This window comes from Drosophila eugracilis, unplaced genomic scaffold, assembly GCF_018153835.1.
Source record: "Drosophila eugracilis isolate 14026-0451.02 unplaced genomic scaffold, ASM1815383v1 contig_2088, whole genome shotgun sequence".
In the NCBI taxonomy this organism is placed as follows: Eukaryota; Metazoa; Arthropoda; class Insecta; order Diptera; family Drosophilidae; genus Drosophila; species Drosophila eugracilis.
In genome coordinates this window covers 1,392,987-1,420,969 of record NW_024572964.1, presented here as the reverse complement: position 1 = coordinate 1,420,969, position 27,983 = coordinate 1,392,987, and the positions used below count along the sequence as shown (strand labels likewise).

The 27,983-nt window shown below is 44.2% G+C and overlaps 1 protein-coding gene and 3 non-coding genes across 4 annotated transcripts; all 4 read right to left on the bottom strand.

Annotated features, from left to right (window-relative positions):
- Positions 1 to 54: 54 nt before the first annotated feature.
- On the bottom strand, positions 55 to 27,983 carry LOC108102766 (protein rhomboid). Its single transcript, XM_017207924.2, has 4 exons — positions 27,840 to 27,983; positions 2,636 to 3,007; positions 817 to 1,201; positions 55 to 759 (listed from the first exon to the last, which is right to left on the bottom strand). Exons 1-4 carry the CDS (start codon positions 27,981 to 27,983, stop codon positions 449 to 451), a joined length of 1,212 nt encoding a protein of 403 aa, XP_017063413.1. The 3' UTR covers positions 55 to 448.
- On the bottom strand, positions 7,015 to 7,086 carry Trnae-cuc. Its single transcript has one exon. It is a non-coding gene; the product is annotated as a tRNA-Glu (tRNA).
- Trnae-cuc lies at positions 7,250 to 7,321 on the bottom strand. Its single transcript has one exon. It is a non-coding gene; the product is annotated as a tRNA-Glu (tRNA).
- Positions 7,557 to 7,628, bottom strand: Trnae-cuc. The gene has a single exon. It is a non-coding gene; the product is annotated as a tRNA-Glu (tRNA).

Here is a 27,983-nt window from a genome sequence, read left to right as displayed (position 1 = left end):
ATGAAAAACAAATTTACCCCGAGGTAACCCCATATAAAACACAATCATAGGCACTCTTTGGTTTAGTAATTTATTAAGTTAGTATATTTGGATATATGTTAGGTCTTTAAGCTCCGGTTTGGCATTAAAACTAAGTAGGCGACTCAATGGAGGAGTCCGTCGATCAGATAGCAGCCCAAACCCGATCCTAAGTCTTTGAGGTGAGCCAGGCTCAGTTCTTGAAAGGCCCTCTCCGTTCTCCGCTCCTTTGGCATTGGCATAAGATAAAAGTTGGGTCCTACGAGCTAAGAGTATTTTGAGCGATCCCGCCGGGATTACAGGGTATGGGTATCCGATAGATATGTCATTTGAGCACGCTGTCCTGGGGAAGGTCTTACCGACTAGTGACTAGACTAAGGCATAAGAGGAGACATGTGAGCGGGGTGCAGTCTTTGGCTCCTGCCTCGGATCATCCCATTCCGAGGTCCTTCATCAAGTGCTGCCTGATCACCTGACCCTCCTCCTCGGCCAGCAGTTGGGCCGTGACCGTGTTGATCAGGTTGAAGGCGATTCCGAAGGCGCTGAATACGCACCATACACCCAAAGCCAGCCAACGAAGAGGGCGTGGACGCAGTCCCCCATCCAACTGACGGAGGAGCAGCAGACCAACGCTGATCCCAGCCAGGGCTCCGGTCATGTGGGCGATATAGGAGACGGATGGTCGTGTCTGCTGCATGGCCAGTTCTCGGGAGTAAAGGGCATAACCCAGATCGCAGAAGACTAAAATCGAATTAAAATCAAAGAAATCTTGTTAGGAAATCCCAAAAGGTGACTCACCAAAGACAACCACAGCCATTAGCTGGAGAACTCCATGTCGCATCTGACCAAAGTTGAGCAGAAGACTCGCCAGTTGAGCGGCCAGCAAGGCGTAGACTCCGCCACTGGCACCCACCAGATAGACCTCCGAGTCCACCACCGAAGTTCCCAAGGATCCCGCCAGAACTCCGGCCGTGTAAATCACTCCCGTCCTCACAGATCCATGAACCAACTCCAGAGGCACTCCAAAAAGCAGCTGGGTGAGCACATTGTAGCCCAGGTGAAGCCAGCTGGCGTGGAGCAGGGCATAGCTGAGGAATCTCCAGAGCTGCAGGCGCTGGTCAGGACGATACACCAGCACAGAATCCTCCAGGGGATCATTACCCACACAAAGAAAGACAAGTATCTGTGGGTTTAAGGAGAAGTTTTTATGAATTTCCCTATCAAAAAGATAAACTTAGCCCTTTATCACCCTGCAAATTAAGTTTTAACAACCTATTTCATAAATCTCTTTTATCCCGAACTAGTTCGGAACCACTCCAAGAGCATGGCTTTCGGGGAACCCCATCCCCACTTCAGGGAAAAAGAGAGAGAGGGAAGCAATAAAATCATCAAACCCACAGCCCAGCCCAGACAGCTTTTCCAGGGAAGGGGTGGCCTAAGCAACCCCCAAAGGCGCAGACTGCCAGCAGACAGCGACGAGACGTCGCCATCAATTCCCCCCCTAGCCCAAGGGCTTCCTTTCCTCCCTGTTTCCCTATATACATACATATATATACCCCATTATTCCTCCTCGATTCCTGTGGCCTGGCGGCGTCCAGTCTGTGTGGTGAGTGCAAAAAGCCAGACGCGGAAAACAAATCGTAGACGTGTTGGATTTTTCGCACGCACTCTGTATCCCTTCTGCTAGGAAAGCCCCCCTCTGCCCCCTCTGCCCGCTCTTTGCTTCTCGTATATCCTTTAACCGGAAGCCAACTTCCATTTACAAATGCATGGGGCTGGGGCAAGCAGCTAAGTTGTATTCGGAGAGTGTGTGTGGCCCTGTCGGCAATTTGTTTGCCTCAAAAGTCAATTGCTCGCCCAGATCTCCGATGTGTGGGAGGAATGGAAGGAGTTGTTGGGGTCTTTCTTCTGAGAGGTCGCTGGTTGGGGCTGAAATATGATACAGCATCTTTGTTATGGCCAAACAAACAACCCTCTTCGTTGGCCATCTCGTTTAATTTGAAATACAAAACGCGCTTCAGACGTGACTGCTGGCCATTCTGGCTCTCAATTCTGGGATGTGGGGTTACAGTAATGAAAAGTGGACTGAAGTTGCATTACAAAAACCTACCTACAGGTTGATTTGCATCTTTAATCTTTAAATTAAATCATAAATGAAGTTAAAGAATTAAAAGTTAAGCTTTTATGGGATTTTCAAGGCTGAAAGTAATTCAAAAACTTCGGGTAAAGCATTAAGAAACTCCTAAACTCCCTTCGTGGCTTACCCTCATCCTTGGAAAAGTAATAAAAAAGTAAATTCCAAAGATTGCCGACTTATCCTATCATAAGTAATGGCCGAGACAGCCATCAGACACAAAGGCCAGGGGTTAGATCTGAGCCCGATTCAATATGTTGGCCATCCTAAGGGTTGCAGTGCAATTTGTGTAAGCCAACAATTAAACCGAGCCAGAATGTGGCCAGAATGTTGTGCTTTTATATGCGATGTCATGGCAACTTCAACCCACCCACTTGGGGGCGGCCACCCCCAAATGTGGCTTTTATGGCCCTCAATCAACCCTCGAGAGGGTAATCGCATTAAAAAGCGGTCACATTTGTTGCCCAACGTGGGGCTACTCACCTCCAAGAGCGAGGCCACGATAATGAAAAAGGGCGAAGTCCACTTGGAAGTCGTGGCAGCCCCCTCAAGATGCTTCGCCTTGTGATTCCCCCAGTCCGGGGAGACACACTTGGATGCTGAGGCTGCTGCTAAGGATGCCCGCTGCACTGGCTGCACCGCCATCAGCTGGTCACAGCAGACGCCCAGCACCAGTCCGGATTTCGACGAGGAGCCGGACGGAGCTGGCGGCATTTGCAGAACGGTACTGGGCGGCATCTCCTCCTCCTCCTCCTCCTCCTCCACCTCCTGCTCGCACTCTCGGCTGAGCGGTCTATTTTTGGGGCGTCTGCCTTGTGACGGTGCCCCACTTAGCAGGAGCAGCTGAGGCGGCTTCTGTCATGGTGAGATGAGCGGAATGCTGTCTGGCCCCGGCGGCGGCCTTCTGGAAGGAAAAGGGAAAAACTGCACTTAGAGAAATGGCGAATTTTTGAAAGATAAGTTAATGTACCTTACAGATATCAAAAGAGAATATCAAAATTTATAAATTGAAAACCTTAAGGTCAAAAGATAAATCACACCTCTACTAGCCACACTTTCTCGCAGTGTAGAAGGGGATTACGCGGTGCTGACTATGGCCAAATTAGCTCAAGGTTGTCTCTTTCTGCGACTGTCTCCGGCTTTGACGACAACTGCAGCGCAATTTCTCCCCGACGCGTCTCGATTTGGCAGACGACGACATTCGACATCGCCAGAGGCGCCATCATTCAGGTCTATATCCCCCGGGCCGTCCTCCTTGCTCCCCCTTTTAATGGCCCTAGACGGCCATAAAAGAGTCAAGAATTTATTTCTTTTTCTGCACTCGCAAGAAATTTATTTCCGCTGCGGCAGCACCAAAGAAAAGAAGGCCAAAATGCAACCCCGAAAGTGCTCAAACTTGAGATTAAGACGGAATTCCGAATTCTAGCCCGGAGGAAGCAGTCAAAAGATGGCCGAAAGGGGGCCAAGGGGCTTTCCGAGGATATAAAGCTATGATCATAAATCCACGAATTAAATGTTGCATAAAAAAGTAATGCATGGTGGAAACCAATAGACTTGGCCATCTATCATAGATACTGTATGACTTTCCACGGAAAAACTACTCACTTTGTCTTGTAAGCCAGAAAAATCTTCATAAGTAGAACAAACTGTTTAATCCACATTGATCTAGTTATAAAACATTAACCAGATAGGTTCTCTGAGTTCATTTAAGTTACAAATGCTAACTCCCTAAAGGACTTTCAAGGATTAATGCCATTTTATGGGTTCCTTGTCCCTAGTAGACAGCAATAACTCGTCCTCTGACTAATCTGAAAGAAACTGTGAGCTTCTGCCGGAGGGTTAACTACTTTATGTGCATGTTTTGGTTTTGGCTAGTTTATGTTTTTGGTTTATTTTGGCCTCCAGACGGCCTCCAGTGCTGTGGTCCCATGGCGTGTCCTGTTCCTTTCTGGCGTGTCCTGTTCTGTTGTGGTGCGCTGCAGTTGCTCTTGGTAATGAGTTTTAATGGTGATTACCTTTGGCCAAAAAACAACCGGGATAGTGGAAGGTCCTGTCCTGTTGTCCTGCCCTCTCCTGTTATGTATATGTTTCTGTTTCGGTTTCTGTTTCTCTTTCTGTTTCCCAAAAACTTGTTTCCCAGACGGAAGTGTTGCTCTTGGTCTTCCCCTTAATGATCCTGGCAACAACAACTGGCAAACCGGTTAATGGATCCGAAAATGGGGACCAAAGGGGCAGGCAGGCAGGCGGGCAGGCGCATGCCAAAAACTGTAAAAATATCGACAGGTGTATCCTTAATGTCCTTAAACATCGATTCCTCGTAGCTTCGGCCGCTCGTTCAACTTGGTCTGCCGCTTTTTCAGCCGTTCTCGGTTGTCGGTTGTTGGTTGTCCTTGGCACGCAACTTGTTCGTGTGCAGGACACTGAAACGCACAATATCCTTGAAACAAACATCGAACTTCCTCTGTGCCGGTGCTTTGGATCCCCATCCTCGACCAGTACTCCCTTTTTTTACCCTCTTCTGGGGCCCTGTGTTTGCCTTGCTGCTTGGCTCATTTGGCAAAGGCAAAAATCGAAGTTCAACCCGCCGTTGAAGTTGATTATGCAAGCCAACCTCCCTCCACTCCTGCCCCACGGTACACAGAAAATAAAGTATTAATGGGTTGGTTGTTTTACAAGTTTATTACCAGCTTAATATGCAGTATATAAGAGCCATTATGTATAGTTTTAGGTAAGAGAAATAGCATTTCTTTACCTTTAAAACTTTCAGCTTTTGTTTGCCCAAAAGTGGGTGGTAATTGGTTTATTCACTCAATGTTCTTCCAGTGCTCCTGCTCCTTGAGCTGCTGCTCTAGATTTCTTTAGTCGACCGCATTCTGTGTTTGCATTGGGCAAACATTTCATTTACATAATGCTGACTATTTGTGTTTGCCCCCCCAAGTACTTTCCTTAAGTTATCAAATATGTGAGCGTAGCCCCAACCGTTTTTTAGGTATTTTCTCATATTGATTTATGCGGTTCAATGGGCTGGCCAAATTGGCTCGCAACACATTCGAAACTATTTCATAATTCTTGGGTGGAGATTTTCTTCCTGGGTAAATAAAATGTTTAGTTTTGCAGTTGCAAGTTGGCAGTTGGCAGTTGGCAGTTGGCGAGCGAAAGGGCGAGAGACAAAAACAAATTTAATTACTGAAGCCGCAGGGTGCAATGGCCAAAAGAAATAGTGATGGAGAAATGTACGGGAAAATACATAATTACAACGCGGCTTAAATGCCTTTGGGTCGAGAGCAAAAGTTATGGAAAACGGGTTGGCAGCTCCCTCGACGTACAGCCAGTGGGCGGGTCGAAAAAGTGAAAGAATAACGAAGAAAGTTACGTTAACAAAACGCAACAACAAATGAACTGCTAGCCGTAGCAGCAGCAACAACAACAACAACAACACGATGAACATGAACTACCAACAATGACGAGAAAATTATTATAAAACTATAATTGAAAAATGTTTACCAGGTGGGTGGCTCGCTCGTCCGTCGGACGATGGTGGGATCAAAGAAAAAGTTATGCGAGCTTACACAGAAGAAATGGATATCCACACTACTCGGCAATATTTTATCTATTTTTGTAGGATTATTTTATGATCAATACTTTGCCCCAGGACTTATAGTAAGCTAAAAAAAGGATCGGGGCCAGCAGTTAATGAAAAACTTGACTTGAGTATGGGCCTAATAAGTCAAGCAGTGAGCCTATAATCTGAATTCTTATAAAAGAATTAAGTCTTAAACTGTTACAAACCAACTTTAACCTTTGATAAATTTCACATATCAACCCCTCGTACAGTGGATAAAAAAGTGCTTCAAAGGTCACCCTTGAGAGCTTTCACTGTAGCCAAACTATGAGAAAGGTTTTCACTTTTTTATAATGTTTTCAAAGGTTTCTTTTCGCATTTTTGTATGAGACGATAATGAAGCGTTATGAAAGATGTACATGGAAAGCCAAGTGAGAGGGGGGCGGAGGGAGTGTATCTAAGTTAGTGGAAAGGGGCGGCAAGGAGGCTTTGACGCCCAAAGTCTTAGTTGGTTTCACAATAAAATTCCGACAATTGAAGCGAATGCGATTAAAAGTCGCGCACGCCATCACAGAAGAAATGCGAAGGGGGCGGGGCTGGGGAAAAGTGAGAGGGGGCTACGCGGAGGGTGCAAGTGGAGCATCGCGATAGCCGGCGACTTGAAATTCTCAAGCTGAGAAACTGAGAAAACCAAGAAACAGCGGCCCACGCAGGCTTCAAAGTTCATTTCCATTCGGGTTGCATGTCAAGCTGCAGTGGCTAAGGAGTGAGGAGAGGCGAATGTGGGAAGCAGGCTGGCCCTGTCCCACTCCATCCAATACCCTTCTCGCTTCCTCGCACTCCAATAGATGGTCTTTCTCTTTGCTTTCAATTTAATTGTAATTTCTTTTGTGTTTATTGCGTTTTTGTGTGCCTGCTGCTTACGTTTTAATTTCATTAACTTGTGTTTACTGTGTGAAACACTTGCCCTTACTCGGCCCCCTTTCCCCCGTTGGACCGCCTCTGGGCCATAAAACGCTCAACATAAAACTTAAGCCACAAGAGCTTGCTCCGTTTCTGTATTGTTGTTTGCACAATTTCAACAGAAGAATGGGGCAGAAGCTGCTCTTGATGTCGAGTTGAGATTTCGGAGATTTAGAACGGCCAACAGAACCGAATTTCCAAGCTTCCCAAATCGTTGGTGGTCTAAACGTCAAACAGAGCCATGGTTAGATTGGAAAGTATGGAAATAAAACTGAGAAGCTGCAAATAAATTTAAAATGTAGCAAACAGACATTAAAAAAAATAAGATCTGCCATATTTCCCATACCGGGAATTGAACCCGGGCCTTCCGGGTGAGAGCCGGATATCCTAACCACTAGACAATATGGGACTTGGATATGATTTTCATAAAGATGACTAAGAATTATTGTATTACCTATTAATAGATAAGAAACCATAGTCTTCAAAATTTTACTTTTTTGATATTAACAAAAACCTGTTTTTCAAAATATATAGCAAATGAAAAAAACCAAAAAAATAATCTCGAACCATATTTCCCATACCGGGAATTGAACCCGGGCCTTCCGGGTGAGAGCCGGATATCCTAACCACTAGACAATATGGGAGTTGGAACCATTCATGAAAAAGATGATCAAGAATTTTGGTATTACCTATTTATAGATAAAAATATTAAAATAATTTCCTGTTTTTATAAGTAACAAATGAGTATGAAGAACTTTAAACTCAACGCCCTTTTACTTTTACATTTAAATAACCTGATTTAAAGAAACTTTTTTGATATTTTAAAATGTTAAAATATATTTTGCATAAATCGCAAAAAGAAAAAAAACTGAACCATATTTCCCATACCGGGAATTGAACCCGGGCCTTCCGGGTGAGAGCCGGATATCCTAACCACTAGACAATATGGGATATGACGACGTGGCGCTCCAAACGCCAACTTAAGACGAGCGCCAAGCAAGATCGTTTTTCGCTCGCTACTTGTGCGTTTGCTTTTGTTTTTGGAGAATCAGTTTGATCGACGTTTAAATATAGCCACTGAATCACGGACCGGTGAGCAGAAAATCCAAACACGATGACGAATGTAAATTACCTATGGTTTGGATCGGATCGGATTGAAAGGGAATGCAAAACAATGGCATATTCTTGTAATTCTGCCAGTGGAATCTGTGGAAAACCGCAAGTTTCCCTCCCTTTTGCTTTACCCCTTTGCATTTCTTGGCTCAGTCCGTCTCCCTGCTTAAGTATTTATGTCTTTTCGTATATTTCTACGACTTCGCGTCAATGCACAAATCAGTTAACGTCCGGCAGACGACAACGAGCAGTGGAGGATGGCCAGCGGACAGCGGACGGTGGACAGACTTAATCACCTGCAGCGACAAAGACACCACCGACCGAACCACCTGACCACTGCTTTTGTTGTTGCTGCCTAAACAAGTGCACCGGGTATCCATGTTTATTTTACGGTTCAACGATTATTACCAGTTATTGTCTAATGCAACCGTAAAAGGGGCCACCGAAGGGGGAAGGTGGGAGAGGTCACACGCCCCACAACCACTGCCACCAGCCAACAACAGCAGCGGCACCACTACCGCACCACCATCGAGGCAGACGACGGCGAACAGCAACCACAAGCAGACCGACGACAGACAGAATCGGGGACCGAGGGGAACTCTGGACAACTTTGGGACTGCAGTAGGTGTTGCCTGCAACCACCGATGGTGCAAGGTCCAAGTGGGTGAGAGTGCACAGAAAAAAAAGGGTCACTGTCTGAGATGTTACTTTATTTCCCATTATTCGATAGTTTAGGTTAAAAAACAGATCTAACTATAGATTTAGTAAAAAGAAGGAAATGCTTGCCGAGTGGAAGTTATTACTGAAACTTCTGGTCATACTAAATGTAAAGGTTTAACTTTTATACAACTATTTTTCTCTCTGCATTGGCTTGTCTCTGTGTGGGTTGTTCTTTTGGTCCCTGCTCATTTCGCTATCAATATTTCAAACACGTTCCAAACTTTTGCCTTTTTCAGAAGGGAGTAAAGTCCAGTCGAGGGTCAGAGGGAGGGGGTCAAAACGGAAGTTCACACGGAAATATAGGAAAATACAAGAATAATAATAAAACGAAATATAAAAGACGGCCAGACAAGCATAATGCTCGTACATATAATCAAAACGAAACAGCCGAAAAAATGTGAAAAAATGAATCACGCAAACAGCCAGAGCAGATCGAATCGGGGTGGCTAAAGTTTCATTCCGTTTGGAAATCGAACATTCCCAGATATATGTATATATATGTGTATATCAGGCAGACCCAAAAGGGGAGGCCAATTTCGTAATAAGGCGACCAAAACGAAAATGAAAATGAAAATGAAAACTACGGCCGAAATCCAAAGACGTCAAGTATTTGCGGAATGCCAGGAAATGACAAACACTTTGCCATGAGGCCACAGTGGAGATTGTCAAGGAGACTCTAAATGGCGGGGGATTAATGTGGAAGTGGATGTGGTTGCTGGGCAGACGATGACATATCAATAAATAAGGCACGCAGCCGATTAGAGTGCGTGGCCCAGCGAGACAAAGTATAGACGAAGGAGAATCCAATTAAACACCCACATAAAGGGCGGCAAGAACGATATGAAACAAGCTTAAGATCTATGAGTGTGTATTATATATCAAATTAAAGTACAGAAAACTATTTTATTCCAATGCCGATAACCCAAAAAAACCTCCAAACTTAGAGATACTTTTGCGTATGGCCAGCAGATGGCATTCTGAGATCACTGGCTGAGCTTGATTTATGGACTGAGAATTTCGCCCGAGTCCGATCTAATAAATATCTATGGAAATTGCAGCACGAACTCAGCGAGACACTGTGATAATTAACTTCCATGCTAAAGATACAAAGATACAAATAGCGGCGAGCGGGTCAATTGCTGCCCCTTTCTCCGCCGAAAGCCCCTCCCTCCTTCTACATATGTATCTTTCTCTCCAGTCTGCTTTCCAGCTGATTGTGTCGAGTGAAGCAATTTAATGCAAAAGCCATCAATTAACCCGCTTTTACCGCCAGATACAAAAGTATCTGAGGCCGCTCTCGAACGGTTCGTTCGCCGCGAGATGCAACGATTTGCACGTAGTTCCGTTAGCTAATTGGATGCTGATCTGCCTCCGATTCCGATTGCCACATCGCCGCCGAGTCCAGGAAGGAAACTCTGCGGAAATTGCCCTGCCAATGGAACGTTGACCCAGGGCAGGAATTTTTTCCAAGCTCGTCCGCTTGTTTGCTGCCCCATGAATAATTAATTTATGATTTTTCTCATTGTAAATCATAACAATTAATGTGGCTTTAAATGGTCAGAAAGGAGTCCGAGGAGGGGCAGAAGGGGGGCAAGCGGAGGAACAGGCCAGCATGACCATGGCCAAAGGCGAGCAGCAACATCAAAAGGCAATTATGCCACCCAATCCGCAGAGTGGGTGAGCAGTGAAAAATGCTAATAAGAAAACAGCGAAAGAAAAGCGGGCCAGAATTCGCACGGTAATGGAAATGAAAATGGAAATGGCTTGACAAGCCTTTTGTTCTCGCATTTTTCTCTGGGAGCCAAAGACAAATAAGAGAGCCGAACCGCAGATTGCCCAGGAAGGAAGCTAGGAAGGAAGGAAGGAACCAGTTGGGGGAGTCCAAGAGGCCAAACTACCTCTTCTCTAGGGCTTTTCCAATAAATACTTGCATTAGCATCGCGATTTCACCGATGGTCAAGTTTTCCCAAGCCACCTATGCGGAGTGGCTAATGTGCGATCCATTTTTCGTGCGACTTTCCACACAGGCCGAGAAAATCGCGGGCATAGAGCAAAAGCGGCGTCATTAATGGGTTCAATAACTGGGCAAAGTCGGTGCCAATGTGGTTCGCACCCGGATTCTCCCCTTCACCACCCTTCTGGAGCTCAATGAACTGGGCTCTGCCCCGCCCCGATTATCACATTTCGATTAGCGACGACCAAGACTCTGCTGCTCGCTGCTCACTGCTCGCTGCTGACCTGCCAACTGGCGTTCATAACCACATTAGCACCGCTGGCGCTGCCCTCGACCCACCGATGACCCACCTGCCACGTCCCTCCCCTTCGCCCGCGCCTCTGGGTACATGCTCATATACATATATCCACCGATCCAAATACGATCTACATTCGCTTCCTCAACATTCACCGTGCAACTGGGCAACATTGTTGCCGCACTCTCTGGGCCCGTTCCGCCCCTTTGCCGCCTCTTCTTTGGACGAAAGCGGCGCCTACCGGTGGCCCTCCTCCCTCTGCCCCACCCCTTTCTTGGCGTGGTAATTATTCGCGCTCAGGTGAGTACGCGAGTCTGCAAAGCGTAACTTGTAGCTTGTAGATACATCGGAGTATCTCTTCGCACGCATCTACATATGGAAAGCCATGGGCCGAAGCTGGAAACTGTGAAAAGCGCTAGAGATGGGCAGGTGGGTTGGTTATGAAATGGTGCAGCCAATGACTCATCTAAGCTAAGATGTGCAGATTAAGTTTGATGCCTAATCTTATCAGCTGGCTCTTTGCCAGAAATATTTATAATCTAAAATTCAGAGAAACATTTCACAGGGGGAAATTCAAAACTCAAATTCAGCTAAGATATGTTTGGCATTTCCCGTTTAAGTTTCCCAACTATCTGGGCTCGTGAGTCACGCGGCCATCGCCGCGGCAGATGGACAAAAGTTAATCACCGTTGCCGTTTAGCTCACTGAGCTTGTTGTTGGGGCTCGTCTGGGAGTTGGAGCCGCACGGACTGGAGCTGTTGCTGCGCATAGTTTACATTTTATAAGTTAATTGAGTTAACTGTGCAACGCTCTCACTTTGTGGTCATTTGCAGATGCAGATTGGCTGGGTATCCGCCAGATACATGAGCACTACTATATGCAAGTGCATCCGATCATCGGGAGCAACTCTATCTATGGGTGGTCGGCGGTCCACTCATGCCCTCGCCAGCCGAGTACTGTTTTAATTATAAATACTTTTCACCTTTTTGCCGGCGTTTGTAAATCTGCATAATTCGTGTTGCGGTTGAAAACATTAAAATTAAGCAAAAACAAAAAGAAAAACGCTTAAAAAACAAACAGGCGGCGACCAGAAAATTCTGCTGTTTAATTGCCAGAATATTTCATTTCACATATATGAGTTTTCTATGCATTTTTTCTTGTTGTGCTGTTTGTCGGGAATTTCTGTAATTTTTTTTATGATTTTGGTTTTTCAGCTTTGTTGGTTGCCTTTTTTTTTGGTGGGTCTTTTTTCAGGTTTTTCTCATTTTGTCAATGCAAAATAATAACCCAAATAGCTGTGATAGCTCTTTGTAAACGATTTGTCCGTGATTTCTGCTTAATTCTATCATAAATACTTCATGACGACAGTGCGTTGTGCTGGCTCAAATGGTTTCGAATTGGCCATATTTACTGGCTACTAACTAAGAAAAAAGAAAGGCTTTTCCTGCAATTTGAAACATTTTCACAATTTATCAAAAATAACATAAGAACTTAATATGTTTTGATGGACTGTCTGTCTGTCTGCTGAAACTAAAACCCATTTAACACATTCAATTTGAGTTCATTGAGTTTACTATGCCTGAAACTTTAACCAGCTCAGATTCATTTGATCAAACACGCAAACAATCTCCGCTGGCGCATACTTGCCACATGAGAGTCGCAGTGCAAATAGGAAATACCCCTTAGCCGTCATAACACCTTGCCGAGCTCAAAAGCGTTTTTACAAATTGTGTCAATAGCTCGGCTTTGATAGTTGTCAACCAACTCCAATTGCTGACGTCAAAGACTTGGCCCACGCTCCGTGAGAAACTAGTTTTCGGCCCCCCTCGGCCCCTTCTAGTATTTCCTTATCGTTGCGGATTTCAGGTGTTCGCATTGCGTGGGCCTGACTCACCTGAACTCACCTCAACGGATTTCGGATTGGCTGGGCTCTCTAATGGCATTCGACCCTGGCGGGGTTCCGTTTCACTTTTCGCCAGATTTTTGGGTTTTTATTCTTTTTCTTAGACTGCAGTCTAAACAGAATTTGGTGTTGAGACGGTTTAGTTTCGTTTCACACGTAAGATGTAGGCCTACAGTGGTTACTCGTTAAGAGAGAGGGTCTTCTAAGTTTAATGTTTGTTCTTACCAACAACTGATTACGACCAACTACCAAATACTATTCCATAACAATGTACGACTAAAAGTATCTGAGTTTCTATTGTTTTTCTCTTGCAAATTCAATTCCTAATTTCGCTGCAGCCACTGTACGCGTATCTGTATCTGTGGGATGCATTCTTAACATGTTTGTTTGTGGTTTGCATTGCAGTCTTCGCAATTGTTGGCTTTGCTTTTGTTTATCGCCAGTTCGCGAATCTCTGTTGTCTTATCTTCGGCTGCTCTTCTTTCTTTTTGTACTTTCCGTACTTTCTGCCCTTTTTCTTTTGTTTTAGACGCGCGCACGAAATTTTCACCTCCGTCGAACAGCATTGATGAATGAAAAGGGAAGGCGTGGCAGGTGGGAAGACAGGTGAAGATGGGGAGGGGAAAAATCGACGATAAGCGATGAGTGTGCGGAGTTCCCTTGGTGGCTGAGCTTTATTTTGCTTTCGCTGCCGCAGATTCTTGTGATTCATATTCCGCAGTCGCAGTCGCAGTTGCAGTCGCATTTGCATTTGCATTTGCATTCGCACATTGCGCTGGTTAGGCATTTTTCCGGCTACTCCCCTACACTTGCACCTGAAGAGGAACCTCTTTGGGTTCTGTGTGAAATATTTACGTGTAGACAACATTCTCCCAACTGCAGTTGCAATGGCAACTGAAATCCCAGACAACTTTGCACTTTTCCTTGGCATTTTACCCACATTTATTTTCGGTGCATTTCCGCCTGCCATTTGCCAGGTTACCTTATTCCGCACCTTACCCTGCTTCCTATACATCACTCCCTCACCTGAGCTAGAAAAAGAATGTGAAAATCGCAAGGAAAAGGCTCAGCACTAAGAGTGGAGTACCCTGGAAATCTGACTAAAAATTAAAAATTTGTTTTTAAATATTATACAGAAACATAATGTTAATTTGAATGGCCAAAAAGATAGTTTTCCCATTGAACAACTACGTATTAAGTCTATAAGTCTGCTTAGTTTTCCACCCCAATAAGTTAAGTTAGAAGAAAACGCATTTCTAAACCATGAAAAACCAACTAAATCTAACCCTACCCCGTCAAGGGTATTTGATAAAAAGAGTTTCCTTCGCTATTCATCTGCGCTTTAGTTTCGGCATAAACATTTCCTAAACTTTTATCTAATTCAACAAACTGCAGCAACAAAGGCCGCGGCGACGTCAGCTTCATCCATTTTGCAAGGTTCCCAAGACATTTCCACATTTTCCAAGTCATTGTTCTTGTTGTTATTATGGTGGTGCTCCATCTTTGAGCTTTTGTTTTTCTTTATTTTTCTTCTTTTTTTGTATTTTTATTTTTTTCGCATTTTCAGCATTCAGCGTGTTTCAACTTGTTAGGCATTCAACTTTTCACATCGCTGCTCTGCTTATTTTTTGTTTTTCCGCCGCGAAGGTTTTTCCTTCAGCCGAGTGTGTTGGTTTTTTCGGACTTTTCGTTTCGCTTCGGTTTTGTGCAACACACGCCACTTGAATTCTTTGTTTGTGTCGCCCTGAGACTTTGGGGCGCCTCAGCTGAACTGGGGGCGTGGCCGAGGGGGCGAAACTTCTGGTGGTGGTGTTGCGACTTCAAATGGTTGCATAATCCGGCAGTTTCTGTGGAATTTATTCCAATTCTTAAGCATAAAATGCAGCAAGTTATTTGCTTTAAAAAATTAAAGCATTTAACCGGAAAGTTAATGCTAAAAATTGGCTTTATCTTGAAAGGAGTAAAAAGATTTTTGGCCAAACCTAAATTATTCTTTTGGTGTTTCGCCTTAAAGCCAATTGCCCAATGTTTTTTCTCAGGCGTAAACTGCACTAATTTATTGGCTCTGATTTGTATGCGTTTCTGCGAGTATCTGAAAGATACAATCTGTATCTACTCGTACACACACAGTATCTGGAGTGTGCGTGGCACCTTGTCCGACAGAGAAGACAAACTACAAAACTGTTAGAGCCATTGTCTTTGAAGCTCAACTTGAAATGTCTGCTTAGATTAATGCGAATGCGAGAGGGTCTGACACTAATGAAGGTCAAAGGTGGTCCAAAGGGGTGGTGGGGGTGTTGAAGACAGCTTAAGAATGATTAAATACTATAAACTGTTGACTTTTGCGCTGAAATTGCCTTGGCTAAGGGGGGGGGAGAACACAAATCAGTTGCTGAATTTAATGGCATAAGAGCCAGAAGTTTTGGCCAAATTAAGTTCAGAGGAAGTGGCGGCGGCGGAGAAGGAAATAAATAGTAATTAAAGTTTTACGAGCTGGATAGTAATTTTAATTCGTGACTTAACTTTTGCTATTCCTTTGATCCAATTTGACTTAGAAAACTTTTTCCCATATCTCCCATAACTTTTCCACTTCTCCACGCCCACGCAAAAGAAAAGTAAACCGAAAATTGGGCAAACAAACTAAGCCATTCAGAAATCAGGTCTTTGGGTCTTCTTTCCCCGCTTTTTGTTTTAAGTTAAGGTTCTGCCTCTCGCTCTGATCTCTAAAAAAAGCAAACTTGACACATTTAAAAACTAAATATTACACACAAAAAACGAACAAAAGACAAGAAAAATTAAAATGCATTGCGTACGATTTTTTAAAAATAGCCAACGCATTAATTTTTTCGTATTTTTCGTATTTTTCTTGCGCTCGACAATAAACAAAAAACTCAGCCAGAGACAAAAGCCCAAGGCAGCCCCTCTCCCCTGTCATTGACTCTATGATTTATGAACCTGAATCTGATTTTGATTTTGATTTTGAGTCTTCTTGGGTGAAAAGTTTCCAAGGAAAACAAAAAGAAAAACCACAATTGGGAAAGTGAATAAAATTCGCATCGATGCGATTGAATGAGATACTTTTCGGGCTGCGTAAATAAATCAAAGTGCAAACAAAAGTGAGCCAAATGTGGAAGCCTCTTGCCCTGGAGACAGACGAACTTAGTTGGTGGCAAGATGGATGTCCAAACTGGGAGCTCGAGGAACGCCCACATGGAACTTGCTAGTACTCCACAGACCCTCCATCGATCGTTGGCCACTCCTGCCTACACGCACTCACCGCTTCTCGAAATGAGACAATAGAAATCGAACAGCCAACCAGTAGCTGGCCAAGAAGTTGGCCAGAAGTAGCACTTGTCCGAGATCCCACAATAGATATCGAAAAAATGGAGCAGGGCAGCCCACGCAAAAAGCGGATAACCCGGGGAGACCTCCGCACGGAAAGTGGTTGCCATTTGCTGACAGCTCTGGTGCAAACGGTTTTTAGTTAAGCCCGCGTTTAGCTCACAAACGTTTTCACTCTACGTTGCGTATACGCAATGTTTGACTAGTGGGTGGGTGCAGTTGGCAATGCAGTTGGCCCACTCCTAGCGGCAGCAACAAATACGGATGCCGAACGACAAGCACAGATGTTTTTACAACCCAAAAGATACAAAGCAGACACAGATACTGATGCTGAAGCTGCTGCCGCACTGACAGATGCAGATTTACATGCACTGAGATTGGAGTTGGAAAAGATAGTGAGGAAAACTAATGAAATTTTCTATAATTTTACATTAAATAGATAGCAAGAGCTTTATAACATTATTATTCGCTATTAGGTATTCGGTTTGGTGATTGAATTTTCCGATATAGATACAAGTCTATCCCATTTCTTTCAGTGCTTTCCCTACTCAAATACGTTCAGCTCAGTTTGGTTCAGTTGAGTTTGGCCAAGTTCTTAAGCCGATGGATTTATTTTTTCGGGGGGTTTCTCGGAGGGGTCTCGGAGGTTGAGATACAGAAGTTGTGGGCACTAAGAGAGAGAGGGAGGGATACAAGGAGAGATGACTTACCGAAGGGGGTGAAGAAATGTGTTGACTCTTTTCAGGCCATCCAGGGGGTGGGGGCTGGATTATGTCAACTGGATAGTGGGATGCAGCTTCTTGAGCTTCCCTTTTCCCAAAAGCTGAGCGACAAGTTACGGCGGCAGTAGATCCGAGCAGTAAATTGTTGGCAGTACGAATGCTCGGGGCTTTCTTTTCTAGTTTTTCCCTAGGGGTTTTCCTCTATTTCCCAGTTAACCGTTAGTCGCGCGTGCTGCCGCCGGTTGCCGTTACAAAGTACCGTTCACAACTGAGCTCGTTTTTTATGCGGCCCGATACTTTTATAGATTCGCCAAGTGCCGGGCCTGGCCAAAAGCAAAAAGGGGTAGAGGCTCTCAGCCGGAGGGGTTACATATTCCGCAGTGTTAGTTGTTGGCTGTTTTTTTTTTTATTTTGCACCCCTTTCGAAAAGCCGGCTCTTTCTGGCCAAGGTAAGTCGCCCCCCTGAACCCCCTCTAGTTGCCACCCCTTTCGACAATAAAAGCCAGGTGCAGCAAACATGTTCGAAGTTCGAACGCGTTGCCAAGTTTTCCTTTGTCGTGGCTTTTTGCTTTCGGTAGCCACCATCCGGTAAACGGTAAACCTTCAAGGAGTCTCGTATGGGTAGCGAGAGGGGCAGAGGGAAGTAGCAAGGAGCCAGCTGGCTTTTACCGGCAGCTGCAGGTGCGACAGAGACAGACGACGACAGTTGCAGATGCAGGATAATTAACAAGTCACTCATTAAGTTAGCACAACCCAAAACCACATCTTAAAAGCCATCTCCCCATTTGTAAAACAAGCTATTTTCCCTTTTTAGTTAATTAACTCAATTAAGGGATTGCCAAAATGGGGAAGGAATAAGTTAAGTTTCACTTTTAGATGTGGAAGTATCTACGTATTTTCTACTTAATTTCTAATATGATTGTCAGTTATTTCGTTTCTATTTTCCACTGACTTTCCCTTTTCTCTTTATAGACCCTCTAAGCCCATATCAAACTAAACCAAATCTTCAATCTCAGCTGCTGTTTTCGCTTGTTTATTGGGTGTCAAAAGGTGCATCCATCAGATGCGAGATACCAGATACAAGATACGAGATACTTATATATGTGGGCTATCTCTGGCATCTCTTGGGGCTGCTCATCTCTTTTGTAGCGCGACTTGTTAACATATCGAACACAATGCTGATATCTTGCGGCCTTTGGCTTCTGCCTGCTCAAATAGCAAACAGCAAACATCGAGAGAGCCAGATACATTAACAATTGCAGAAACATCTTCATCAAATGTGGCCCAAAGTCTGCTGCCGCTGACAGCTGTTGATGAGGGCGCCGACCCTTTGTACCGCACTGGCTGTATCTCTCTCTCTTACTGCCCCTATCTCACTTGCTGCCTTTGCGAATCCTCCTTCGATTCGCGCAGATTGGATTCAAAATGCTTTCGAGTGCTGAGTTAAGTGACAGTTGAATGAAGGTCTATGTAGATCCTTTTAGGGTTTCCAAGATCCTAGCGAAACAAGGGATTCCCTTGGTTATCCTGTTGATGGATGTTGATATGGGGGTCCTGTCAGCTAATCAATAAAGCAGTTCAAATACTTCCTAATTGTTTCTTCTATTTAGAGTGTTATATATAGATAGACTTCTTAAATTGTGAGAGATTAGCAATGCTACTAAGCACGGCAGAGATACAAAAAAGGTGTTAAGTGCAAGCTGAAGGGTTAAAAAAGAGCTCATAATTAATTTCTTCTGCCACAAATGTTTTCCCAACGCCACCAAAGAAAACACTTTCGATCCAATCCCATTTGGCCAGTCGTAAAAAAAAGAAAACACTCGAAAAACATTTGGCCATAAAAATTGCATTGGCCAAAAAGACAATTTTTTAAGTTGTTGTTTCGTGTTTTGTGTATTTTTTCGTCACTCATTTCCACTCTCGCCCATTTGTTTTAATTTTTTCCAACGTGTTTAATTGCCGTCCCTCGGAGCCGCAAAAAAATAAAGAAAATGAAACGAAAACAAAGGAAAATCATAAAAGCCAAAAATACTACATACAAAAACAAGGTGAAAATATTGCGCAAAGCAAAAATAAAAATCACAGAAATAACAAAAGAGGCTAAAACAAAAATCAAACAAATTCAAACCGAAACGAAAACGAAAACGAAGAGCAAAGGCAAAAAGCGATTTATGCAAAATACAGATAAGCTGAAAACACACAAAAAAAAACAAAGACGATTAGGCGATTTAACGCACGCAAAATAAAATCCAATAAAATGTGATTATTAAGGAAGAGGGAAAGGGACAGGGCGAATCAAAACAGATGTTCGACAGGAGAAGCAAAAACAAAAAGAACAGTAACAGGCATGGAAGTAGCGGAGTGAGAATTGGGGGTTACGTCTTCCCTGAAAACTAAATATATTTAAGTAATAGGATAAATTATCGAAAGGTCTTTTAAACACAAATGTTTTTTAAAGACCCCCTTAAAACATCCTTTGCACGCCTCTGTTAGCAACAACAGTTGGAGGAGCTGTTAGTTACTTCTTCTTCTTCAGCTTCTCCTTGTGTTTGCTGTTTATTTTGTTTCCTACTCGTGCCAAAGAAAGAGATGGCTAGCTACGAGGATATCCTTTGACAGGAAGAGAGCGAGGAAATCAAGGATTTGAGTCAACTAGTTTTTCGGGCCTCACCTGCCTCTGCCACATGCCGCTGCTCAAATTTCGCTCCTCTTTCATTTCTCATTTTTTTCGCACTGCTTCTTATTCCGCTGTGGACTCTGCTTCTTATAACATAAAATAATTATTATGACGTGCACCGCCCCTCGAACCCCCGTAATGCCCGTGCCCACCTTGTGTCTGCTTCCGTCCCAGACAGAATAAAAGAGAGAGCAATGTGGGGAGAGACAAGGAGGGGGATATGTGTAGTTGCAACACGCTAGCTAAAAAATATGAAAAGAAGGACAGGAGTCGAGGTACAGTAGTAGCTTATAAAAGGGATTACAACAGTAAACGTGTCTCATTTATATAGTTAGTTCCTAGTATTTTAATTTAAAATATTAAATCGCTATTTAAATAGCACATTATAGTTCTACATTTTGTTTAAACAATAACAGTACATATCTTGAGAAAGGTATCGCTGCTTAATAAACTGAATAAACAATTTCTTTCGAAAAACGTCATGAGAAAGACCAAAATAAATCTCGACCACTTTGTATGAATAGGATTATCCATATTTCTATAAATATATGTAAACAAAAACACAATTTCTTAATAAACTTTTCATCGATAAGCTCAAGAAATATTCAATATTTTGCCTGTAGCTTAAGTGCTCTATTTTTGCACTTAATTCCATTTTTAGTTTTCGAATTATTAATAGAAATATGACTTTTAATGAACTAAGAGGGAGTAAAGAAGGAGAGTGGCCACATTCTGCCGCATCTGCAAGTATCGCCAATGTCAATGTGCGATTCATTCTGTGTAGCATTTCCAGACAGCGGACAAACTAGTAAGTAGTACCCCTCCCGAAACCCCTTAAAGAACACTCTGCGCATACAAATACCAAAGTGGGGGAACTCTCCGAGGCAAACGGAAAACGGAAAGTAGTTTTATTGAGAAATCCGAAAGGAAGAGGGCACAAGCCAAGAACTGGATGGGGCAGGGGTAGGAATGCAACGCCTGCCGCATAATAACAAACAGCAGAAAAACCAAACAACATCAACAACAACAACAATGCCAATGCAAGACGTATCTGAGTGTCTTAGGAATCGTGTAGCTGGCTATATATCCGAGTATCTTTCAGATACGCAGCCCAGTGCATCCGCACAGTGGGCAGAGGCAGAGGCACAACAAAGTTGTTGCCATAAAGGCGAAGGAAAAGCAAAGCCAACCAAACCAAGGCAAACAAAACAACACACAACTAGAAACAACACCTTGCCAAGAAGAGAGAATGTATCTCGAAGATACGCGCTCTTATACGCTCGAACATGTTTGTCTCTCAACTGTTGCAACAGCTGTTCGAACGTGTTGCGTATAAGAGAAGGGCAGATAGAACATGTTGGGTAGAAGAGATTCGCAGACAAGTGTTGTGTTTCTTTTTTTTGGTTTTTATACTACAAACTGTGGAAGTGGCAGGGGGAAGTGGAAGTATCAGTGGAAGGGAGGGGGAAGTGCAAGAAAAGATGAATGAGTGGGGGAGCGAAACACGATCATTCATGATCGGTGGTGAAATAACCTCTGCAGTTTGTGCAAGAAATGTTTTTTGATGATGAAATATAAAAGAAGTTCAAATTTATTAACAAGTTAATAGCAGATATCAGTAATAGAATATGAAATTAGTTTACTTTCATTTGATATGCTAATTTACTACGCTTCTAGCAAAATCCATCAATGAGTTACTCCCCCATTCAAGCATTTGCGAAAACAAAACACAGAAAAAGAAAAGTGGAAAAGTACTACCTAATGGTTTATTGAATCAATTAATTTGTGTGCCTAAGTAAACATTTCGGTTTCCTTCGCAAACACGCATTCGAAAACAAAAAACAATTACGAATTCTGCACATTTTTCCAGGCCAGAAGTTTGAATTTCCACTATGTTTTCTTGGGCTCCTATCCATCACCTGCTCAAATTCAAACTTCAGTTACCAGAGCTCCATCTACATCTCGAACTCTTTCTGTCCCGCTTTCCTTTTTTGGGGGGAACTTCGGCAGAGCAGCAACTGTGCCTTGTCCATTAATTCAATGTAAACCATTCAAATGAAATCCATTAGAGTTTATATTTCAGCCATAAAACGTTGGGGGATCCTTTGCCAGTTGGTAGCTCCAATGGGCCCGCTCCTTCTCGCTCCCACACACACACTCACATGGGTAACGACAAGGCCCACAAGGCTCAATTTAAAACCCCCTCCCCTCCCCCTCTGCTCTGCACACACAATGGCCTCCTTTCCCCGGCCAATGCCATTCTGAAAAGCTTAGCCGAAAAATATTTGCATAAGATTCAAACTGCAGGCAAGAAACGTTTTAGCAGCCCCCTTCGCCCCGCCCCACATTGCAGGCCAAAATAAAATGCAATTTACCCGAAATGAAACAAAATAACTAAACCCAGAACCCAATCCCAGAACCCTCCTCCTCGTGAGTGGCTTGGCCGAAAGTTTTGTCCAAGTTTCTGGCAGTCAAATGTGGAGTTCATATTTGCGTTGGAATTACCCCCAGTCCGCAGCCCCTCCCTTCTGCCTAATTGTATGAAAATACTTGGATCCTTTGCTTTCTGGTCCTGGCCAAATGGGAATTTAAGCCCGCCAGGAGAAGCCCCAACGACCGCCAAAAACTAAATGAAAATGAAAACTAGAACGAAGAATGGAGAATGGAGAGCAAAGGGAAGTCAAGGTGTCGCCGCCACTTGCTCTCCGATTCCTTGACTTCTAACGGGGCAGATAGAAAAATTGAAGTACTTTATATATTACCTTAAATCTGTAGAATATGGAAATAGGATTCTCTATATGTAGGTTAAGGAAAGAAAACGTTTACCTATCTAACTTAGTAACTAACTAAAAAACCTTGCAGTTATTATTTCCTTAAACATCCCATTTATGTTCACATTTCAGTGGCAAATACAAACATTTTTATTTGCGTGCAGGATTTAAGAGAAGGGAAAATGAGAAATGGGGAAAGCAGAGTGTTTCGGGGATTAGGAGAATGTCACTGTGGGTAGAAATCGTGCCATGGCTGGAATCTGAGAATCTGTGACGTCAACCGGCTATTGACTGGGCAAAAACATCTCGGGAAATTGGCCAGATGAGGAGGTCCTAGTAGGAGGTTTGTTGCTGCAGCAGATCCAAGTGCAGCCGACCATTTGACAGCCCTGGCATATGCAAAATTTACATTTGAATTAAATATTTGGCACCCTCCCTGCCCGATATATATACATATATCCATATCCATCGCCCACTCTTGGCCGCAACCACAATGTCTGACATCTCTGGATCCCCGGCTGTCTGGTGTTCCACCCACTCTGCAATTTCGGCAGATTAACTTTATCCTTTTTCATGGGGTTCTGCTACCCTCTGGAGCTTCTCCTTCGGGAGGGGTTAGATGAGATGGCCAAAAGGTGTCCGATAATAAGGATTAGAAGACCAGAAAGCCGCTTAAAACAATTACAAGGTTTTGATATATTAACAACTTAGTAGGGGTAATAGGTGTGTTAGGACTGTATCTGTGAGTATCTTTTCTACTTCCAAGAACGAGAAAGATTCTCACAATCCTTAGCAATGATTAAAGTCTTAACTTCTTACTAAGTAAGTTTAACTATATTAGTTTTCCTCTTTAAGGTTGTTATTATTAATTTACTAATATTACAGGATATCCTTTAGTCGCATAACTTTCTCTGCCCAATTTTGACTTCCTTCTTATTTGGAAAACACAAAGTTGCAAGAGTGCCTCCTGTAGTTTTCCCTCTGCCAGGCCCTTCCCTCTTTAATTTTCTGGTTTCCTTTCATTCTGCATAGTTTTTAATTAAATCAAAATATGTGGCACTAGCAAGTGTTGCACCAACTGACCAAAACGGCAATAGCTGTGGGCGTGGCCTCTCCGATCGGAGCAATGGCGATTGCCAGTTGGTCCATCCAGTCTTCGGGTCAGAGAGAGAGGCGGCGTCTGCAGATGACCAAGGCTTTATGGGTCAGGTTACGAAACCCGTTTATGGGTTCTTAGCTCTCAGTTCTGGGTTCTGTCTTCCCTTCTCACTCTCACTCTCTCTCTCTCTCTGGCTCATCTGTGATTGGGAGAAGGGAGTTGAGATGCCTCTGCTACCTGCTACTCGCCTTGCCCGCTGTCCGTTCAGCGGAGTTGCAGAGGAACACAGAGTCATCAAGCCGCAACCACATCATTAATAAGCCTCCGAAATGAAGGGTTAGGGGTAGATCCTGTGCAAAGAAAGGGTAGATCTGAGCCAAGTCAGCTATTGTCCTAATGGTTAACACGTCGTGGCTAATGAGGCGCAACCGAGAGAATCCAAAAGGTAAACCACACCTTGGGCTGGGGAAAAGGCGACATTCAGGCTGATTAATTGGTGGGAAAACTCTCAAGGGGCTTCTTGTTTTGTTTGTTTTTCCCTTCCAAATAGTTTTATAATTGCGGGCAAAAGTTTCTTATGGCAAAGAACCTCAAGGTTCCGACTTTCCTTCTATCTTAAAGGTAGAATGAAAATTGAGATGCATTCACAATTATAAACTCCCAACTTTACCTTAATCAAGGCTAAAGCCAAGCTGATTTTGGCAGCTCCTAGAACATGTTCATATATCTCTCGGAAAGTTTTCCATTTGCTTTTGCATTGCACCTGCCTAGGGAAACCTCAGCTCAGCCCTTCTGAACTCCAGCTGCAGTTTTCCAAGCAGAAAGGGAAAACTTCAAAGGAGGCAGCCCCAGTTCGGAGTTTAGAGTTCATTTTCCGAGCCCACTCAGCGTAATAGCCGCCCAGATGATTCCAGAGACAGAAACACTTGTCGACTGAGATTCGAGATTCTCAACCCTGAGAAGGACGGAGAGATACTCGGAGAAGTCGCAATCGAACGGCACTCGAGGGAGCTGGCTCCGAAAATAGAAAAGTAATAACAAGGAACTTATGCTAATAGCGCGTTCCAAAAGAGCCAAAAGAAAACAAACAACCGACAACAACAGGCGGCAGACAATTCATAAAAAGTGTACTTGGGGCAGCCAAGGGGAAACTGAGGGAAACTGAGGAAAACTGAGGAAAAGCGGGGTGAAAGGCGGGTAGTAAAAGCAAGGAGTCCACGACCTTAGGGTGCAATAAAAATTAGAGTGCGCAGGCGCAGCCGGACGGAAAATATGGGAAATGTGTGTGGGGAAATATGTTTATTAAGTTGGTGAGGGAGGGGGAAGCTGCAGGAGGAGGAGGAGGAGGGGAGGGGAACCTTTTAGGCAATCATCAGTCACTGAGTGTGGAGGAGCCAAAAAGGTGGCAATAGATCTTCCTTCTGCGGTTTTCCAAGAAGCGGACTTCATAAATCATCTTCTAATTGACTAGGTATCTTAGTGGTATCCCAAGAAAGGAACTTAAAGATGATCTATTGCAAGGGAGGCTGAGTGGCTGATAAGGATGCCTAACCATTAGTTGACATAACTTGGAAATTGAATGGAAAGTGGGGCGTGGAAAGTACTCCAAATGTACTTAAAACATATCAAAGTAATTAAGGTGGCGAAGCGGAATAAATCCTAAAGGAAACTATCAGGAAACTCTATCGTCTCAATGGAATAGAATGGAGAAGTTCCAAAGTAAACAATCTCCTATAAGAGAGCACTGGCCAGATCGTTGGCCGGATGACCTCTAACCCAGTTCTGGTTGCCAAGTGGCAAGCTGGCAAGCTCTCACCCAGTGCAATAGCAAATGATTTCCCTTAAATATCTCTTCGGGCGGTGCATAAACAAATTCCGGATTCGAGCAGCTGCGAATGATGATGCAGGGGATTTTCCTCTAAATCACCTTGCCCGGCTTTGGCATATTTTTCCCAGCGCTTTTCCGCTTTTCGCCCCTAGAACCCCGTTGACCCGCCTCTACTTTGTAGATGAGCTCTGCAGGGAGCTGGGGCAATTTATTACCTGCCATTTACCGTTCCTCATTATTAATTGCAAGGCAATTAATCAGTTTTACTTGCGTCCAACGAGGCGTATACGCAACCCGCTCTCGCCCGCTCCGCTGGCGAATGAAAATTTGAATGAATTGAAATGCAAATTGTTCGAGTAAATAAACATTTTGGGGGAAATCGGGGTTGACTTAAAGACACAGAGAGCGCGATGCAGTGTGAAATCGGAAATTCGCGTCTCCTTCACGTGTCCGCTCTGATTTGGCTCTCAACGTTCTTCGGGATGCATGTTTGTCCGCAGGACGTGGCAATAAAATGCATCGACAGTTTCACTTCTATTACGATATATATTTCTATTCGATTCCCAAGTTTCAGCTGCATAAGTACAGCCTCCCTCCACCAAGGCCGCTGTCCCTTACTCAATAAAACTTTTTGATTTCCGCTCAAATAGACGAAACTTTTTAATGCGGATGTTCTGCCAGCAGCAGAGGAGCGGAAAGGCAGGAGAGAGAGAGAGAGAGAGCGGTGTAAAAAGTGGAAAACGAAAACGAAACGAAATCAAATCAAACCAAATTGAATCGAATCGAATCCAAGGCAAAACAAAAGGCGTCGCCGAGAAGGAGGAGAGAAGGTGGAGGAGGTTTTGGGGGCTGTGGAAAACAGAAATTTAAATGTAGAATCAGAATCAATACCGAGAAGACTAAACACCTGCCAAATCGCCCTCAGTTCCATTTTAATTCAATTGGATTACTTTTCACTCGCATGCCCAAGGGGTGGGGTGGGGTTTTCCCCCTTCTTTTTTTTGTTTTGTCATTTCCATTCTGAGAGGGGCTTCCAATGGCTGGAGGTACGAAAATCGCCACCCCGGGGACACTTTCCACCAGATTCCGTCGCATCGCGTGGGGCTTCTTTATCGTTTTTGCAAATTCCCGATTAATGCACTCTCGACAGCGAAAAAAGCACCAACACCTCCAGCGCTTTTCACCGCCTTTTCTCAATCACTCAAATGGCACGAGAATTCAAAACAAAAGTTAAACAAAACTGAGTAAAAAAGTAAACAAATGAATGGAATGAATGGTGAATGATAAGAGATTGACTAATTAAACACAAAGGAAATGCATTTTCTATAGCATTAACCCTTAACTTAACCCTTTGTCAAACTGGGCTAAGAATAGACCACCTACCCCGTAGTAAGAGCTAAGTGAAAAGGATCCAACAAGCCCCTTTCATCCGAGTTTTCCAACTAGCAAACCTATCTGGACACCAGTCGAACCCCTGAAAGAACCTCCCCATGACAAAACCTTCGATTAACCCCGACTTGGAGGAGGATAAGCGGCGAAGGCGAGCCATTAACAACCTCAACTGCACTTAAGCCAGGGAACACGAGACGCCAACCAAGTGGGGGATGCATTCAGCATCTCCACATCTCAGTCGAAGTGTAATGCAGGACCTGGCATCGCTCGTGCCAACTCCTCGAGATTCCGCCCGGTCGAGAGGAGGAGGGGTACCAGATGAAACCGAATCCCCAGCCGAAAACGGAGACAAAGCCAAACGGCAGCGAGAAGGAAGGGCACAATCACCGGAAGAAACACTGTGGAGAGGCTGCCGGGGATGCAGCTGGAATCTGATAGGAACATCATCTCGAGCATATCCGGCAAGTGCAAGTGCGTGGAGGTAGATTCCGCATTATGTCGGGGATTACGATGGAGGAGGAGGCAGGCGGAGTGAAAGCGAGTGTTGACGCTTCCAGCTGCGGGGTTAATAAGCGATATAAGCGACGCGATAACGAGTTCTGGAGTACACGAAGTGCTCTTCTACTCCGTGCCCCTCTCTTGCAACTCCACTTTCGGATACAAGTCCCTCAATGGGGATTAAGCTGCTGATGAGGATGCACTGAGGAAAAAGTCTTAATCAGAGATATATTTCTTAAAAAACTATCTGTAAAGTTAAAGTTAAGGATCTAAGTTAAGTTCTTCCTTAGGTAAACTAAAGCTTAAGGGAATCTATAAGTTTACAAAAAGAAAGTACAAATTTCTCCAAGTGAAAGTCCCAAACCTCTTTGACCCTCCTGTAACCCCTCGTCGCTTTAGAAGCTGCCTTTGTATTCGCCTGCTAATGGATGTGACAAGGCATGTCCTGGCTGATCCTGCGACGTTCCTGATTAAGTGCAACTTTGACGTGGAACGGTTTAATTGCTGGAACACCCAGGCAGCTGCCCCCACTCCCTGCTCCCTTCCCTGTCCTCCATTAATGAGCTATAGATTTGGCATTCATCCCTCGCCTTCTTGCGGGGAAATCCTTTGACTCGGGCCAAAGGCCTGTTCCTGGGCAAGCAGAGTGATTCGATCTCGGTCCGATCCATGTGCAAATTCGATCATTTCAATCTGCTTTCCATGTCCTTTGCCTCTGCCTTGGCATCTGCCCTCCCCAGCAGCACGCGCATCCTTTTTGTAAACACCAGGACAAAGGACTCTGCGCACACACACATGTCGTCCCGACAGGAAGCGCACTGATTGAGGGCCAAATCTCTAGACCTCACCCTCCATTTATCGCTGGAATCCTTGGGCCGGGGAACAGATGTTTCCATTGAGGACGAGGACCAAGACAGGAACGCGTGTGCCGCCAGCAAATCGGAAGTGCATCCCCCAGCCCTCTCCTGCTCCTCTTTGATCTCGCTCAGCAT

Excerpts from the sequence above, each read along its gene's own strand:
- LOC108102766 (XM_017207924.2), bottom strand. The coding sequence starts at position 27,983 with ATGCTGAGCGAGATCAAAGAGGAGCAGGAGAGGGCTGGGGGATGCACT. Across the intron at positions 3,008-27,839 it reads ATTCCAGCGATAAATGGAGG|AAGCCGCCTCAGCTGCTCCT; the intron begins GTGAGGTCTAGA and ends TCACCATGACAG. Across the intron at positions 1,202-2,635 it reads TCGTGGCCTCGCTCTTGGAG|ATACTTGTCTTTCTTTGTGT; the intron begins GTGAGTAGCCCC and ends TTAAACCCACAG.